This window comes from Eleutherodactylus coqui, chromosome 6 (assembly GCF_035609145.1).
Source record: "Eleutherodactylus coqui strain aEleCoq1 chromosome 6, aEleCoq1.hap1, whole genome shotgun sequence".
NCBI lineage: Eukaryota > Metazoa > Chordata > Amphibia > Anura > Eleutherodactylidae > Eleutherodactylus > Eleutherodactylus coqui.
This window is the reverse complement of record NC_089842.1, coordinates 176590561-176607380: the sequence shown is the minus strand read 5'-3', so window position 1 is coordinate 176607380 and position 16820 is coordinate 176590561. Positions and strand designations below refer to the sequence as shown.

Here is a 16820-nt window from a genome sequence, read left to right as displayed (position 1 = left end):
GTTATCCAGCTCCCACAGAAGTCTATAGACACTCCTGCGCCTCATGCACCAAAGATAGGTCAGGTCCTTTCTTTTCACTCAGCAGGGAATTTCAGTTGTGCATGTCCTATCTTTTTAGGTGCGCTTCTTTTATGCGCTTTAAATTCTTTCATCTGAAAGTTTCCATTAGAAACCATTGGTTCTAAGAGCAGCGCTCTTTGTGCTCGGCTAACTTCGGCATGCATTGTGCGCTCGTGTGAACGAGGCCTAAAGATTTCCATCATACCCCCTCCTTTCTTTCTTCCAAGCTATACAAATTAAGTTTTCTGATAAGTTTTAGTTTTTTGCCTTTTTTTAAATTATTTTTGCAGCCTGTCTTTGGACTCATTCTATTTTATCAAGGTTTTTCTGTGGGTGGGGCCTCCAGAAGTGAGCCCAGTATTCCAGATGAGGTCTTAACGGAGCTCTATACAGTGGAATCACAATCTCTCTCTTTCTACTGGTTTGTTATAAAAGTAATACTCGGCATCAACAATACCAGACATTTACAATGTTCTCAGCAATACTACATTATATATATTATGCAAGAAAAATGTTTTAATTGCCCTAATTTACTACTCCATCCTTTCCTCCCATGCCTTGTCCCTTCCTTGATACTTTAGATTTTCCTATGATTCATACTGTTTTGTATTCTTTTATTTTACCCGTGGGTCTGCCTGAAATAACTGAAAATTGCTACTCAGACGGAACGTTGGACAGAAATATAGACATTAATTAGACAAACAGAGACCAAAGGTATCTCCATTTGACATGGTTTCTGTTCCTTCCCATTTATTTTGGAGCACAGAATAGCATAGTTAACCAGAAACTAGCACAGGCACAGTGTATTATAATGGAGGATGCAGAGTGACGTGTCTGGTCGCATGCTTCTCCATCTCTGGCCACACATTGGACGATGGTGGCATGCGATCAGAAGATACTGCTATCATTAAAAGGGGGCATGGCTACTCAACAGATAGCGCAGAACTAATGATAAAGCTATATTAGTAAATTTATTAACCCTTTCCAATCCACTGTCTGACATCTTAAGACATTATGATTTAAAGGGGTTGTCTCGCGAAAGCAAGTGGGGTTGTACACTTCTGTATGGCCATATTAATGCACTTTGTAATATACATCGTGCATTAAATATGAGTCATACAGAAGTTATTCACTTACCTGCTCCGTTGCTGGCGTCCCCGTCTCCATGGCTCCGTCTAATTTCGGTGTCTTCTTGCTTTTTTAGACGCGCTTGCGCAGATGGGTCTTCTCCCTTCGGCTCCGCTCGGCAGCAGCGGCGTTTTGGCTACGCCCCTTGTAGCGTCATCGCGTAGCTCCGCCCCCATCCCATGTGCCGATTCCAGCCCCCTGATTGGCTGGAATCGGCACATGGGATGGGGGCGGAGCTACGCGATGATGCGTACAAGGGGGCGGAGCCAAAACGCCGCTGCTGCCGAGCGGAGCCGAAGGGAGAAGACCCATCTGCACAAGCGCGTCTAAAAAAGCAAGAAGACACCGAAATTAGACGGAGCCATGGAGACGGGGACGCCAGCAACGGAGCAGATAAGTGAATAACTTCTGTATGGCTCATATTTAATGCACGATGTATATGACAAAGTGCATTAATATGGCCATACAGAAGTACTTAACCCCACTTGCTTTCGCGAGACAACCCCTTTAAGGCTGTACAACTCCGATGTTGGAAGACGTCCGTCTGGGTTCTCTTACTGTATACTGCCAGCCTCTCTTCTGTCGGAGCCTATCCAACGTGTCACCTCATGCAGTACTGGCTTTAGCCAGCAGATAGCGCTGTTGTATAATGGCAGAAAAGGAGTAAGCCCCCTAGGAAAACCAGGATACAAATTGGATTGGAAAGGGTTAAAATGTTTATTATGCATTTCTTAACATTTTACTACGGTGGCCAACACCTTTAACAGACATGGATTTTCCAGCATGCTATATATAATAGATTTAGACACACTGTAGTTTTCAGGGTATTACTTTGTCCAAATGCTCTGGGATTACATGAGATTATGAGTGTTACAATAGCAAATATGAGGAGAGAGATCTAATCTTCCTCTTTATAGAGATGGACACTGCTCTAGACAAGCTGAATAGTGACATTGAATGTTTGGCCGTTATTGGCATCTACACATCCTGTACAGTGAATACAGATTGTATAGCACGTACCTGATGCTTGACTTGTGACATCAGCTCCTGATTCCCATTATGTGTCATGTTTAATGCAGTCAATGTTTGTTTCAACTCCCTAAAAGTCAAAAAATTAGGAAAATAATATATTTTTACTAACTAGTAAAAGTATGGTAAGTTAGTAGGCATAGTTACTTCATTGTTTTTAAGAAAGCCATATTTCTCACCTACTGGCAAGCTCATGGGACTCCAGTATCAATCTATCTTGAAGTGCGTGTTGAACTTCGTAGTCAGACAAATTCAATGCTGCAATGCAGCGATAAGCTTCTATTCGCACTCCTGGTTCTTTGAACTGTACAGTCCACAACAAAAGTTCTTTCACACGCGATGTTATAAGTCCGATTTTACCTAAAGCTAGGAATAAAATAGCACACTGGATGACATTTACAGTACCTTATTTCATAAAAATGTGAAAGCTGTTTAATGCCTCAAAGGGGTTGTCCAGTTGTAAACTATTGATAGGTCATCATCAGTAGTACATCGGCGGGAATCAGTGCCCCAGGATCCCTGCTGATCAGCTGTTTTCTTGGCCAATGTGCTCATGCTTTCTGTAGAAAGCAGACAGGTCCATCCCCACTGCAGTGGCCAGCCTTGGTATTACAGACAGAGCACCCATTGAAGTGAATAAGAAATTTGCTTATAATACCCAGCCTAGCCACTACAGAGAGTTCAGCGCTATCTGCTTCCTGTAGAAATCAGCTCAGTGCACACACACACCAGGACAACGAATAACTGACCAGTGGGGGAAAGGTTGTGTTTTTAATACCAGCGAGGACTACTGGGAGATTTTCAGTTCTGGAAACCTACAGGTTGTGGACACAGTTCAGTTGTATAATGCAAAGTTACTCAAACTAGCTACTTCTACATTGAAAATGTCGATAGGCAAACATGCTTTAGGCATAGACAAAGTCCAGGAGGCTACAGTACATGTTGCCTTTAATACCATTCTGCGTGCCATGTGGTATAATGGACATACACAAAGCACACATGCATGTCTGGCATATTAATAGGATTGGTAAGATGAAGAAGGTTCGCAGAAACAGTGCGCAATAGTTATTCAGAGGGCCATACTGCAGCTGGCTTTGATCATGATCGAAGTGGTAATCTAAGTTCACTCCATTTAAACAGTAGAGGTGCGGGTCTTACTGCGTAATACAGACATTAAAAGCATCTGCAGTATAGCCTCCTGAATGGGGCCTAACACATGAAAGAGGTTAGTGCAATACAATACGGCACCATAAATATAATGGTGCTTTATAAAGTCATGGTTGTTTTGCAAAACTTTTGGCATGTCATAGTAGCTTATAAGAAGTTTTGATCAGTAGGGGCCCGGGCAATAAGATCCCCGTGAAAGGGCTGAAGTGGCTCCTCAGGTCAGACTGGCTTTTTTTGGGCTATCCTGGGAGAAATGTAGTTAACAGTGTAAGGGTGCATTCACACGAACGTATATCAGCTCGGGTTTTACGCCGAGCCGATATACGTTGTCCTCGTGTGCAGGGGAGGGAGGATGGAAGAGCCAGGGCCAGGAACTGTGCTCCCGCCCCCTCTCTGCCTCCTCTCCGCCCCTCTGCACTATTTGCAATGGGGAGAGGCGGGACGGGGGCAGGGCTAATTCCCGGCCTTTAGCCCCGCCCCCGTCCCGCCTCCTCTCATTGCAAATAGTGCAGAGGGGCGGAGAGGAGGCAGAGAGTGGGGCGGGAGCTCAGTTCCTGCACTTGGCTCTTCCATCCTCCCCCCCCCCCCCCGCACCCGAGGACAACGTATATTGGCTCGGCGTGAAAACCGAGCCGATATACGTTCGTGTAAATGCACCCTAAGGGCCATAGACTTCCAATGAGGCTATCGACCACTTAGCTTTGTTCTCCCTTTTTTTAAGTTTAGCGAAATGACAGGTAAACTTTAATGATGAGAGAAAATAATAGCATTACAATACTAATTAGAATATTTTATACATCAATAAGTACTAACAAACATTTAATGGCCCCAACAATAGCTATTTGCAACTGCAGCTTTAAGGCCCTTTTACACACAAAGATGATCTTTTGAGCGATTATTTTGCATATAATACTAATTGGTACTAATGCCAATTAGTAACTTATTAATGCGTGCGAGCCGCCTGGAGCTATATTCAGAGAACAGTGGGTGGTCTGTTCTCTTAATACATTCTCTTTGTTCTACCACAGGGCTGACAGCTGAGACAATGTTATCAGCGCTCCCCATGGAGAACACAGCGTGAAATCCCTGCTATCGGCTCTTCTGACAAACCATGGATTTTATGCCAAACATAAAATCATTGTTTGGCAGAAAAGTGAAAGATGGACACATTTACATGCAACGATTATCGCTCAAAAGATGGCTTTTGAGCGAATTTTGAGCGATAACTTATGTAAAAGGGCTCTTAGCTTTTGCTGTATCTGTTGCCAAAGCAAATTCATAGATAAGAAACATATAAATAGAACGCCATGTATGCTTCAGTGTCCACGGACGCTGCAGTCTCTAACATCTGCTCTCGGGGGCCAGATTGCTATATGCAGGCATGCCAAACTGTGAACAGCTTGTACTGCTAACCTTTGATTGCATGTGCTTTGATTTTCCATACTGGATCATTCTGAACTAGGTTATACAGGCAATTCATGACCTAGTGAAATACAGTGAAACATGTTAATAATGCAAACGTTTCTTAAAAAGTAACATTTTACTGCTTAGAAACCTATACATTCTATAACGTAGACCAATCATTATATATATAAGCAGTAATTATGTATGTCATTTTTGGTTCCCTATACTATAGCCATGCGTTCCGTAGTATAGTGGCCACTGTTTATGTGCTGAACTACTTCTTCATTTCCTTATATACTCACCATCTCATCTTTAATCCGAAGTAATCCAGCAGTCTGACAGGCCTGTCTACGAACAGCTAAAAAGTCATTATCAAAGCACTGCAAGAATCCCGGGAGCAGCTGAACAGTCATAATCTGTAGAAACCCAATAAGAGATAAAGCCTCGACCTTTGTTTTCCAGCTATCGCTCTCCAAGTGCTTTCTGGAAATAATATTCAGATTACAATTAGATATAATTTTATATATCTATGTTTCTATGTTTCAACTGCAACAATTGTATTAATTACAGTAATTAGTAATCTCACCAATAAGAATTGTTGTCTGTGGGGAAAAGGCAGCTGATACCCTGTTTCCCCGAAAATAAGACAGGGTCTAAAATTAATTTTTGCTCCAAAAGATTTTACTTTTTTACATGTATAGCTGCTTGGACACTATTTACATTGGCGTTTTTAACTAACTATAATTACGGCTTATTTTTGGAGTAGAGTTTATAGTTCAAGCATCCTCAAAAATCCTGAAAAATCATTCTGCATACTTAAAAATCCTAAAAAATCATGCTAGGGCTTATTTTTTGGGTAGGTCTTATTTTCAGGGATACAGTATACTTCCCAGTACTGTGTATATAGTCAGGTAACTGGCTATTTCACACACAGGGAGCCATTAAGCTGAAATATATGGAGCTTGAATTGAATCCTCATACTCACAAAGTATTATTGAAAATTATTAATTATTACTACCTGCAGCATCTCATCATGTCTGCCAGTGTCTGTAGAAAAGCAGCTCTTAAATTCTTCTTCCTGTCTCCTCTGTGAGCTTGTTTTTCCAGAGGCGCACCTAAAAGTTCAAGGGTCCCAGTGGGAATGTTTAGCTTGGGACCTCGACCCCGCAACTACTCTTAATGGCTGCCAGCCATGGTCCTTCCAAAACTTTCCACCGTCTCTTTGATGCAGCACGAGCAGCCAGAGGTGTTGTGAAGGTCTGAAAAGGTTAGAGGCACAGCCCCCATAATATGTTATATTCCTTCAGCACCCCACCCCCCATCCAAAAAAGGAAAAAATATATGTATATATAAGACAGCATATCTAGATGACAACTTTTATAACATGGCAGGCCCTTGTACAGCAGTTTAGCTGTAGTTTAAGTCTAAACAATGCAGTGACTTATAATGGTCAGATACCAGTTCTACACAGTAATAGTGATTACAGTGCAGTTACTGTCAGTGATAACAGCTGATGTCTCCTCTGATTGGTATCGTTCTCTTTACTCTTTCTGCTCTATCTGGACCCAGACTGCCATGAAAAATTCTTCCATCCATGAATCATCTCTGCATACTCTCCTCTTCCTGTCGCTATCCCAATAGCCATCTCAATGCTTCCAATAGTAGTAGTGTCATCTTTTGTGCCCCACAAAGTAATAATTCCCCACGCAATATGAGGCTGGGTTCACACGGGGCGTATTCCCATCGGAAATCTCGCACTTTGGCCACAGCAAAAACCGCGAGATTTCCGCCGGGAGAACCGCCGCGGTTTAAGCCGCGGCGGCTTTGAAGCGGCCCGGCCGCTCGCTTTTCCGTTGCGGCCGGCGCTCCATAGAGGAGAGCGCTGCCGCGATGAAAATAAACAAAAAAGAAAGGTAAATAGACATGCTGCATCTTCTGAAACCGCGGTGGTTTCAGCCGGACTTACCGCAGCGGATTGGCCGTCCCGTGTGGACGAGATTTCTGAGAAATCTCGTCCACATGGCTGGCTATTCCCGAGATTAGCGGCCGCGGGCGGATTTGCCACGGCGAAATTCCACACGGCAAATCCGCCCTGTGTGAACCCAGCCTTAATTCCTCTCTAGTGATCCTACAAATAATGCCTCCTTTGTGCCCCCCCCACCCTAAAATAATAATGCCCACTTTGTGCCCATTAGAGATGAGCGAGCACCGAAATGCTCAGGTGCTCGGTACTCGAGTCGAACTTTTCGTAATGCTCGAGAGCTCGTTTCGAGTTACGAACCCCATTGCAGTCAATGGGGGACTCGAGCATTTTTGTATGGGACCAATGCTCCGCATAGGTGATGACTTTGCGAAACACCACAAAACATCAGAAATTCATGGAAACACCACAGAAATGGATAGGGAAGGTCAGAGGCAACATGCATGGCTGCATCTGAGGCTCCCAGGTCCCACTATTAAGCCAAAATGGGGGAAAGAGCCTGGCGGTCACCCCCCTAACAATTTACTTGGGACAAACCCTCATTAGCAAGGCACACGCACTGGCACACCTTAGCTAAGCCCTACACTACCTGCAACCAAGGACAATCACTGCCTGCGGTTGACACTGCTGCCTCTTTTTCTTGGTTACATGCTGGCATTGCTGTCCAACCCTCCGCACGACCCTGTGTCCACAGCGCACACAAATTTTCCCTGCGCAGCGTTCAGCTGGCCTCATGCCAAACGCTCGCTTCATAGCCACACCACCCTCATGTCGATTTATAAGTGCGTACTGGATGAGGAGGAACCGGAGGCACGCACTGCAGAGGGTTGGCAGGGCCAGGCAGCGACCCTCTTTGAAAGTTTGGGCGATAGCTCACAATGCTGTTGAGAATTGATGATAAATTGACGTACGATCATCATTCCAATCCCGTGCCACCTCCGTCACAAAATTGTCAGGAGCCGCAAACGTGGGCATAAAGGGGACTCAGGTACCAGCACTTCTACACATCTCCACAATGCAGCAATACTCTGTGTGGGAAGCACGTGAGCGGGCCCAGGGTCAGGCTTGGTCCCAGCCTCCACCTTGTGTGACCCAAGGTGCCGCGAGTTACATAGCAATGGAAAATCCATGTGTCCCTACACAATTCATTCTGTGTAGGTGTCAGATAGCTCAACACCGCAATGGGAAGCCTTTGAGTTCCTTGGGCCCGCCTCTGCTGTCAGTGCACAAAGAGGGTATTACACAGGCAGAAATCAGAGTGCTCAAACATGACAAGGACTTCGGCCTCGGCCCACATTTCTGCCCCAGTCAGTGAGTGTATTTGTGCCAGACAGGTAAAACACTGCGATGGGAAGTTTTTGTGCACTCACAGCATAGGCAAGGCCAAGGAACTGAAAGATGGTATTAGACATGAGGAAAACAGAGTGGCCAAACATGGCAGAGTTTTACACCGCCAAGGGCCTCGGCCTCGGCCCACATTTCTGCCCTAGTCAGTCATTATATTTGTGCCAGACAGGTAAAACAACGCAATGGGAAGTCTTTGTTCACACACAGCATAGGTGAGCCCCTGGAACCCAAGGAAAGTATTACACATGAAGAAATCAGAGTGCCCCAAACATGGCAGAGTTTCACCCCACCAAGGACCTCTGCCTCAGCCCACATTTCTGCCCAATTCATTCTTTGTATGTGTCAGATAGCTGAACAATGCAATGGGGAGCCTTTGTGCACCCACAGTATAGACGAGCCCCTGGAACCCAGGGACAAAATTAAACAGGAAGAAAAGAGAGTGCCCAAACATGGCAGAGTTTCACCTCGCCCAGGAACTCAGCCCACACTTCTGCCCTAGTCATTCAGTGTATTTGTGCCAGATAGGTAAGACACTGCAATGGGAAAGCCGTCTGCACCCTAGCTAAGTCAGTCAATGTATTTCAGCCAGACAGGTAAAACACAATGGGATGTCTTTGTGCACCCATAGCATAGGCGAGTCCATGAAACTCAAAGACGGTATTCCACATAAAGAGATCAGAGGGCCCAAACAAGGCAGTTTCACCCCGCCAGCGACCTTGGCCTCGGCTCACACCCTCAGTAATCGTGGGCATAAAGCAGACTCGGATGCTAGTAAAGCTGTGAACGTCTCTTTAAAGCAGTTATGGTTGCTTTCATCGCTCCAAAGACTAGATGCAAAGATGGATGTAAAAGGCAGCATTCAGGTCCAGTGATTATAGTAAAAATGTACTCTTTATTGGACCCATGGTCCTAAGCGTCAGCGATGTGACGTATAATCCCTCAGCACGTTTTTTTTCAAGCTTAGGACCATGGGTCCAATAAAGAGTACATTTTTACTATAATCGCTGGACCTGAGTGCTGCGTTTTACATCCATCTTTGCATCTTGACTTTCTGGGATTTGGGATCCAGTCCCTTTAAAGGCGTGCACCATTCCTTTCCTGTTTGGAGTAGAAGCGTGGTGAGTGCTGCTGACCAACACCATTACTTCCTATTGCTCCAAAGACTGGATGAACCACAAAGAAGTTCCACAGGCCATACCTGGTGCAGTTGATTCTTCCCCCCCCAGGACCTTGGCCTCTGCCCACACCCTCAGTAATCGTGGGCCTCAAGCAGACTCGGATGCTAGTGCAGCTGTGAACATCTGATTAATGCAGTAATGCTACTTTTGTTTGGCCCAAACCACTGTGCCAGATAACTGTGGTAACACGAGAGAAAATACATGTTGCCCACCGCTGATCCCCAGACCCCAAGCAGGAGGAGGAGCTGGCATAATAAGGCCGCGAAACCATGACCAAGGTAGGACCTGCAATACTCTGTGGGGAAAGTACATGAGCGGGCCCTGGGTCAGGCTCGGTCCCAGCCTCCACCTTGTGTGACCCAAGGTGCCGTGAGTTAAATAGCTATGGGAAATCCATGTGTTCCCACACACTTCATTCTGTGTTTGTGTCAGGCAGCTGAACACTGTAATGGGAAGCCTTTGTGCACCCACAGTATAGGCGGACCCCAGTAACATTTCTGGAGCAAGAGTATAGGTGAACCCCTCAAACCTTTCAGTACCAAGTATATAGGTGGACCCCAGTAACATTTATGTAGCAAGAGTATAGGCAGACCCCTGTAACATGTCTGTAGCAAGATTATAGGCAGACCCCAGTAACATTTCTGTAACAAGAGTATAGGCGAACCCCTGTAACATTTCTGTAGTAAGAGTATAGGCGGACCCCAGTAACATTTCTGTAGCTAGAGTATAGGCGAACCCCTGTAACATTTCTGTAGAAAGAGTATAGACAGACCCCTGTAACATTTCTGTAGCAAGATTATAGGCGGACCCCAGTAACATTTATGTAGCAAGAGTATAGGCAGACCCAGTAACATTTCTGTAGCAAGAGTATAGGCGAACCCCTGTAACATTTCTGTAGCAAGCGTATAGGCCGACCCCTGTAACGTGTGTAGCAAGAGTATAGGTGGACCCCAGTAACATTTATGTAGCAAGAGTATAGGCGGACCCCAGTAACATTTCAGTAGCAGAAGTATAGGCAGACCCCTGTAACATTTGTGTAGCAGCAGTATAGGCAGACCCCTGTAACATTTCTGTAGCAACAGTATAGGTGAACCCCTCAAACCTTTCAGTACCAAGTGTATAGGCGGACCCCAGTAACATTTATGTAGCAAGAGTATAGGCAGACCCCTGTAACATTTATGTAGCAAGAGTATAGGCGGACCCCAATAACATGCATCGAGTATAGGCAGACCCTTGCAACATTTCTGTAGCAAGAGTATACACGGACCCCTGTAACATTTCTGTAGCAAGAGTATAGGCGGACCCCAGTAAAATTTATGTAGCAAGAGTATAGGTGGACCCCAGTAACATTTCTTTAGCAAGAGTATAGGCGAACCCCAATAACATTTCTGTAGCAAGAGTATAGGCAGACCCCTGTAACATTTCTGTAGCAAGAGTATAGGCAGACCCCAGTAACATTTATGTAGTAAGAGTATAGGCGGACCCCTGTAACATTTCTGTAGCAAGAGTATAGGCGGACCCCTGTAACATTTCTGTAGCAAGAGTATAGGCAGACCCCTGTAACATTTCTGTAGCAAGAGTATAGGCAGACCCCTGTAACATTTCTGTAGCAAGAGTATAGGCGGACCCCTTTAACATTTCTGTAGCAAGAGTATAGGCGGACCCCAGTAACATTTTTGTAGCGAAAGTATAGGCGGACCCCAGTAACATTTCTGTAGCAAGAGTATAGGCGAACCCTTGTAACAGTTCCTGGGAGTCTGCCTGCTCAGAATATGTCATTTTCATGGAGTGAGGAGGCTGGGAGGAAGGAGGAGCAGCCAGATGATTCAAAGTTGAAGTCCCTAGGCCGGGAGTAGTGGACTGCGTAGACGACTGGGTGGGCGATACATTGCTGGATGCGTTTTCTGACATCCATGACAGGACCTGCTCGCACTGCTCTGTTTGTAATAAAGGTCTACCACGCGGACCCGCAAATTGTGATATGAAGCTGGGGAGCCCAGAAACTTGCCTCTCTCCTAATCCCGCAGCAGCCGGCTGTGATTCACCACGCCCAGGAACTCGGCCTATGCCCACACCCTCACTTGGACGCCCGCGTCCGCATCCACATCCTCGACCCTTACCCCTACTCCTCATCATGGCGGATTAAAAATAGAATAGGGCCCAAATAAATTACCCCACTGCACAGCGCTGACAACTGGGCCTTAATTCACCGCACACAGAGACTTGTAGATAGCGGAGGCTCTATGCTGTGACTTGAAAAAATTAACCCGCTGTCTTGCGCTGATACCTAGGGATAATTTACCGCTCACAGAGACTTGTAGATAAGAGAGGCTGTATGAAGTGGGAGAAGACTCTAAAGCCAGTGGATAGTGCTGGTAACTGCGGCTATCTCAACCCCACCAAGAAAATGGTATTGTGAGATGCTCTGCACAGCGGCAGAGCTGAAATACTTTGCAGTGGCCTAGAAAATATTAGAGTACTGTTTCACGGTGAGAGCTGGTTGTACGGCACTGCAGGCTGAGAACGCTATAACTTCAAGGCTGGGAACAGGCCTAGATGCATAATACAAAAGTTGGTGCACTTCTGCTCCCAGCCAGCCACAACTATAATGCACACGGTGAGATGTAGCCCTAAGAAGGATCATTGGGGTTCTTGCACAGAGGATCAGGAGTCCTGTAAAACTTTCCCCATATAGGCAGCTCTGTCCCTAAACTCTGCCTAATGCACTGCAGACTGAGAACGCTATAGCTGAAATGTCCTGCACAGGCCGAGATGCTTAAAAAAAATTAGTGCACTACTGCTCTAAGCCAGCCACAACTATAATGCACATGATAAGGAGTAGCCCTAAGAAGGACCATTGGAGTTCTTGAAGACAGGATCCTACGCTAACACTATCCCTGTATAAGCAGCAGCATTTTCCCTAACCTCTGCCAGCATGCGTCTGAAGCGAGCCGTGGGCAGGACCACTTTAAGTACTCGGCAGTCACCTGATCTTGCCAGCCACTCACTACTGGGGGGGGGGGGGGCTGGCACGTCACAGCAGGAAGTGGTAATGCCTTCTCCGCATGTTTATTGGCTAGAAAATGGTGCTAAACATGCGGGGAAGGAAATGCAATTGACTCGAGTACCGCGTGGTGTTTGTCTCGAGTAACGAGCATCAAGCTCGGACGAGTGTGCTAGCTCATCTCTAGTGCCCATGAATAATAATACATCCTTTATACTCACAAAGTGACAGTGGTCCATTTATGACAGCACAAAAGTAATTTGCACCCATGTGTCCTCACAAAGTTAAAGTGCCTCATCAAAGCTATAGAGCCCCCTCTGTGACCTCTCAACGTATTGTAGCCCCCTCTGTGCCCCTCCAAATATTGAAGCCCTATCCATGCCTCCTAAGACGTAATGGAGCCCCCTCTATGCCGACTGTACTGGAGCTTTCTCTGTGTTCCTGAAAGTATTGAAGCCCCATCTAAGTAATAGAGCACCTCTGTACCTCCATCTGACTAAATAGTCAGATCAGAGACTTAATCAACACTCATCTTGTTTGTCAGTGCCAGGTTATGCAGCCCCAAGCATATCCTGACGTAAGAACATAAGGAGCAAGAGAAGGTGTGAGAAATCGGATTATGCTGGAGGCCGCTTAACCCAATACTGACAGGCAGAGTGAATGATGATTAATTAAACTTGTTAGCCCTTTAAGTCTTTGATCTTGCTGTTCGGCCGGATGGAGGTACGAGGACACAAAGGGACATGAGGCAGGGTGGTCCGGTGACCACTGTTGTTAATAAAATGAACTTGAAAAATAACAGCCCACAGAGGAGACAGGAAAAGAATATAAGAGCTGCTTCTCCACAGACACGAGGCATGAGGAGATGCTGCAGGTAGTTACACTGTGTGAATTCTGCTCCTCAATCAATGACTGTTCACCTATTAGATACTTAATCAGTTTTAGTTGAATACGAGGAGTCATACAACTTGTTAGGTTGGTCACATTGCTGACGTCCATTACTATGGACAGATCAGCCCATAGCATTGCAGTACCATTATACTGTGCATATAAAGGCCACTACACTGATATAAAAAGGCATATGAGCAGAATTGTAAAAACATGTATATTAGAAAATTGTATGATTTTCTATTCTATAACTAAAAAAACAGTAAAAAATGGATCGTCCCTTTAATGATTTTAGATAAGTCATCTTAATATGTAAATATTACTTATTGTTTACTATTCCACCTAATATTATCTACTCTTGTTATGCAGAGCATAGGCAAAGAGCGCATTTGAACACTTATGACCGAGAGTGGTTGGGGCAATTATGGGCAAAGGCAGTGACTCAGCAGTCACTACCGTAAATGCCACGGAGCAGCATGGCAGACCTGCATGTAATTTTGTTAGAAATGCTTAGGTGGGTCAGGCTATGGCAGGGAGAAACCTTCTCGAGACTCATAGTGGAACTGAAGTATGTGCAAAAATTAGCAGCCACTTTGGGCACAATGAGACTCTTATTAGACCAGTAGAATAAAGGCCCATTTAGACACAATGATTATCGCTCAAAAGCCGTCTTTTGAGCGAAACGCGCTGACATCGTTCACTGTTCGTGCACTATTCGTTCATCGTGGTAGAAATCACCGATGACTCTTATTAGCGCCGCATGCTGATTTCCCCAGTGGGCGACGCTGATACCATTCTTTCAGCTAGTATCCCGCTGGCAGTTCTCAGCAGGATACCAGCTGAAAGCTCCAAGAACAATGCAGCTGTTTGCATATACAAAACAGCTGCTTTGTTCTCATAGCTATCGTGGTGGTATCCCGCTTCGCCTGCATTAAATCTTAAGTAGCTAATTAACTACTTAGTTATGCAAAGATGATCACTCAAAACTGTTACTCAAACTGCCATTTGAGCTGATTTTGAACGATCCATGTAACTGGGCCTTAACACATAATCCCCTTGCACAGATAAAAGACCACTCAAAGGAAGGACCATTGAGAAGAATTAAAGGGCCCCTCCCATGATTTTTTTAAAATTAATTCATAGTGCAGCTAGCTATTCCCCCAATATATATATATATATATATATATATATATATATATATATGGGATAGTGTTAGAGAAATGGAACTTCATCTACATACAATGTATTATGCAATACATTTTTGAACATTTTTCAGATTTTTGTACAAAACAAAAAGGAAATGATAATAATTGGGTTTTTTTCTGGACATTTCCAGGACATTTTTTCTATTAATGACCTATCCTCAGTATCGGTGATTAAAGGACCACCAGTTTGTATGGTGCTATTGCATGATCCCTACTACAGAAACTGCCTAGAGGGGGACACAGGAATCCTATCACAGTTACTGATGATGATCACACATATTCTGTCACAAAGAGAACATCACCGGTCAACCTCCTGACTGTATGCAATACTTATAGTCTGTAGCTTGTATAGAAGAATGTAGAAGGTAGGGATAATTAAGATGTCCCCCCTCTGGCAGGCAAAGATGTTATAGCTTTTATCTAATACTGTGCTGATGCAGGATGGGATTGATTGAAAGTGAAAGTAAGAAATCTCACCTGATAAGCATCAGACAAGGGCTGCACTGTAGGGAAGTGGCTGCAATATACAAAGGATACCTCTAGAGTGCGGCAGGCAATCAGGTGAGGAGGGGGTGGGGATGGAAAATGTATTTTCACTCGAATGGCCCCTTTAGGTTCTGAGTATTCAAGTATTTAAAACTGTCAAGTATGTTCTACAATCAGCTGTGTCACTTTGTGTGTTTGCAACTATCAAGAGTGTGTGCCTTCTTGTGAATAAAATAAAGACATTTGCAACTGCTACATGCTGCAAGCATTCTTAAAGGAGAACCCAGTAACCACCCCTTACATACTACCTTATCTGATCATGCACTTCCTTCCCCTGATCCAGTTTTCCCAGTGCCTTAGCAGCTGCCCCTCGAACTGCAGGGCTCCAGTCATTCCACATGAGATGGCTTAACGTATTTTTCACTCCCTACAAGACGAAAAAAGCATTTCCACGCATTGTGAATCAGTAAAAGATGGTTGTGACAGCATTGTAAGTAATCTTTAACCATGTGCAGCACACACAAACTGCATGGATTTTCTGAGATAGCCTTAGATGGCACCATGTGCAGAAGTTTTTGTTTGGCACTGCCCCTTCCTCGTCATAAAAAAAAAATTATATATATATTGCACTGATGAGCTGCCTGCCTGCATATTGCTTGTGCAGAAAGCAGCAAGACAGTAACATATCTACACCAAGGCAACTCAGTGAATGTATACATGACCAGAACCATGCTCATAACATAAATACAGTACCAGAACCAAGCCTGCAACATAAAATCAGTAGATGTGTTGCGGGGGCGCTGATGGCCTGACAGTAGGAGCTCTCCTCTACCTAACCATTCTTTATCTGTAGGAGATTCTTTCTATTGTGTAGTTAATTCTACTATGCTATTCCATGCATTAAAAGGTACACCAAACTATATCAAAGTGCTAAACTAAGGCTAGGACTCCATATTTGATTGCAGTGTTATATGTAAATCTGGTGGCACATGGCATGAGATGTGGATCCTTGGCCTAAGAAGAATGTGTTTATCATCATTTCAGACCACAAGAAGGGTGCAGCCTATGGTAGGTCTAAGACATCCTAGAATACATCCTAGCAGGAATCAGCTAAGGAGACTTACTTGGTTTATAGTCCCATGTAGGACAGACAACGCATTGCAGGACGTAACTCTTTCTTCCCAATTAGCACTGTTCAGTACTTCCCCAAGCAGGGCATGGATCAGGTTCTAATGGAAAAGAGCCACACATAGATATATGACTATGTCCTAACATTTCAAGACATGAAGTTTCTAAACATTGTGAAAGTCTATGGCACTGACAAAAATAGCTGAGCACAATGAGGTCTCCCATTCTAGTCATTGATGAGGCGTCCAACAATCAGATCCCCAGTGATCTGGCATTTATGATCTAAATGCTTCAGACTAGATTACCCCTTTAATATGTGGTTCATAAGCTGTTCTCATTTACATCTTGCATTAATTAGTCAGACTAGAGTGTAATTTACAAAGAGCATCTTTTACTCTGAAGGATGTGAAACATCATTACATATTGACTTCAATAAGCAAAATGTAATACTTTATTTCTCTTTTGATTGCACTGCAGAGAAATTGACCCCCCCCCCCGTTATGGAAGTATGATATTCCTGTATTCATACATCCTGCGTGTTATGGCAGTGTGATATTATTGCATTCTCATATCTGGTCCCAGGCAGGTTCGGTACTATTCATTGGTTTCACGAGCATGTTCTGGATAGGATCCAAGTATCTCTTCTTTGCTCAGGAGGTACTATTAGCATTTGTATACTATTTGTTTACTTTTCCAGTCCTTACCCAGACTTTGTCTCCGTATTACCCCAAGGGCTCCCACACACTTGTGTTCTTTTAACGCGAATGTCAATTTGTGCTTTGTAATTTTTATGCAATGGGTTTTTAACATTAGAA

The 16820-nt window shown here is 44.5% G+C and overlaps 1 protein-coding gene across 2 annotated transcripts in view; it reads right to left on the bottom strand.

Moving 5' to 3' along the window:
- Positions 1-16820, bottom strand: part of HEATR4 (HEAT repeat containing 4) — a 35902-nt gene that overhangs the window by 3533 nt on the left and 15549 nt on the right. The window contains exons 10-16 of one of the 2 annotated variants that reach the window (XM_066608291.1): positions 16002-16106; positions 15186-15304; positions 5091-5271; positions 4798-4867; positions 2397-2583; positions 2209-2287; positions 1744-1860 (exon numbers count right to left, since the gene is read on the bottom strand). In XM_066608291.1, the coding sequence (XP_066464388.1) occupies positions 1795-1860; positions 2209-2287; positions 2397-2583; positions 4798-4867; positions 5091-5271; positions 15186-15304; positions 16002-16106 (807 nt within the window). In that variant the 3' untranslated portion in view covers positions 1744-1794. Of the gene's footprint in view, positions 1-1743; positions 1861-2208; positions 2288-2396; positions 2584-4797; positions 4868-5090; positions 5272-15185; positions 15305-16001; positions 16107-16820 lie in introns of those variants that run through there. The other variant, XM_066608290.1, reaches the window with a different exon arrangement.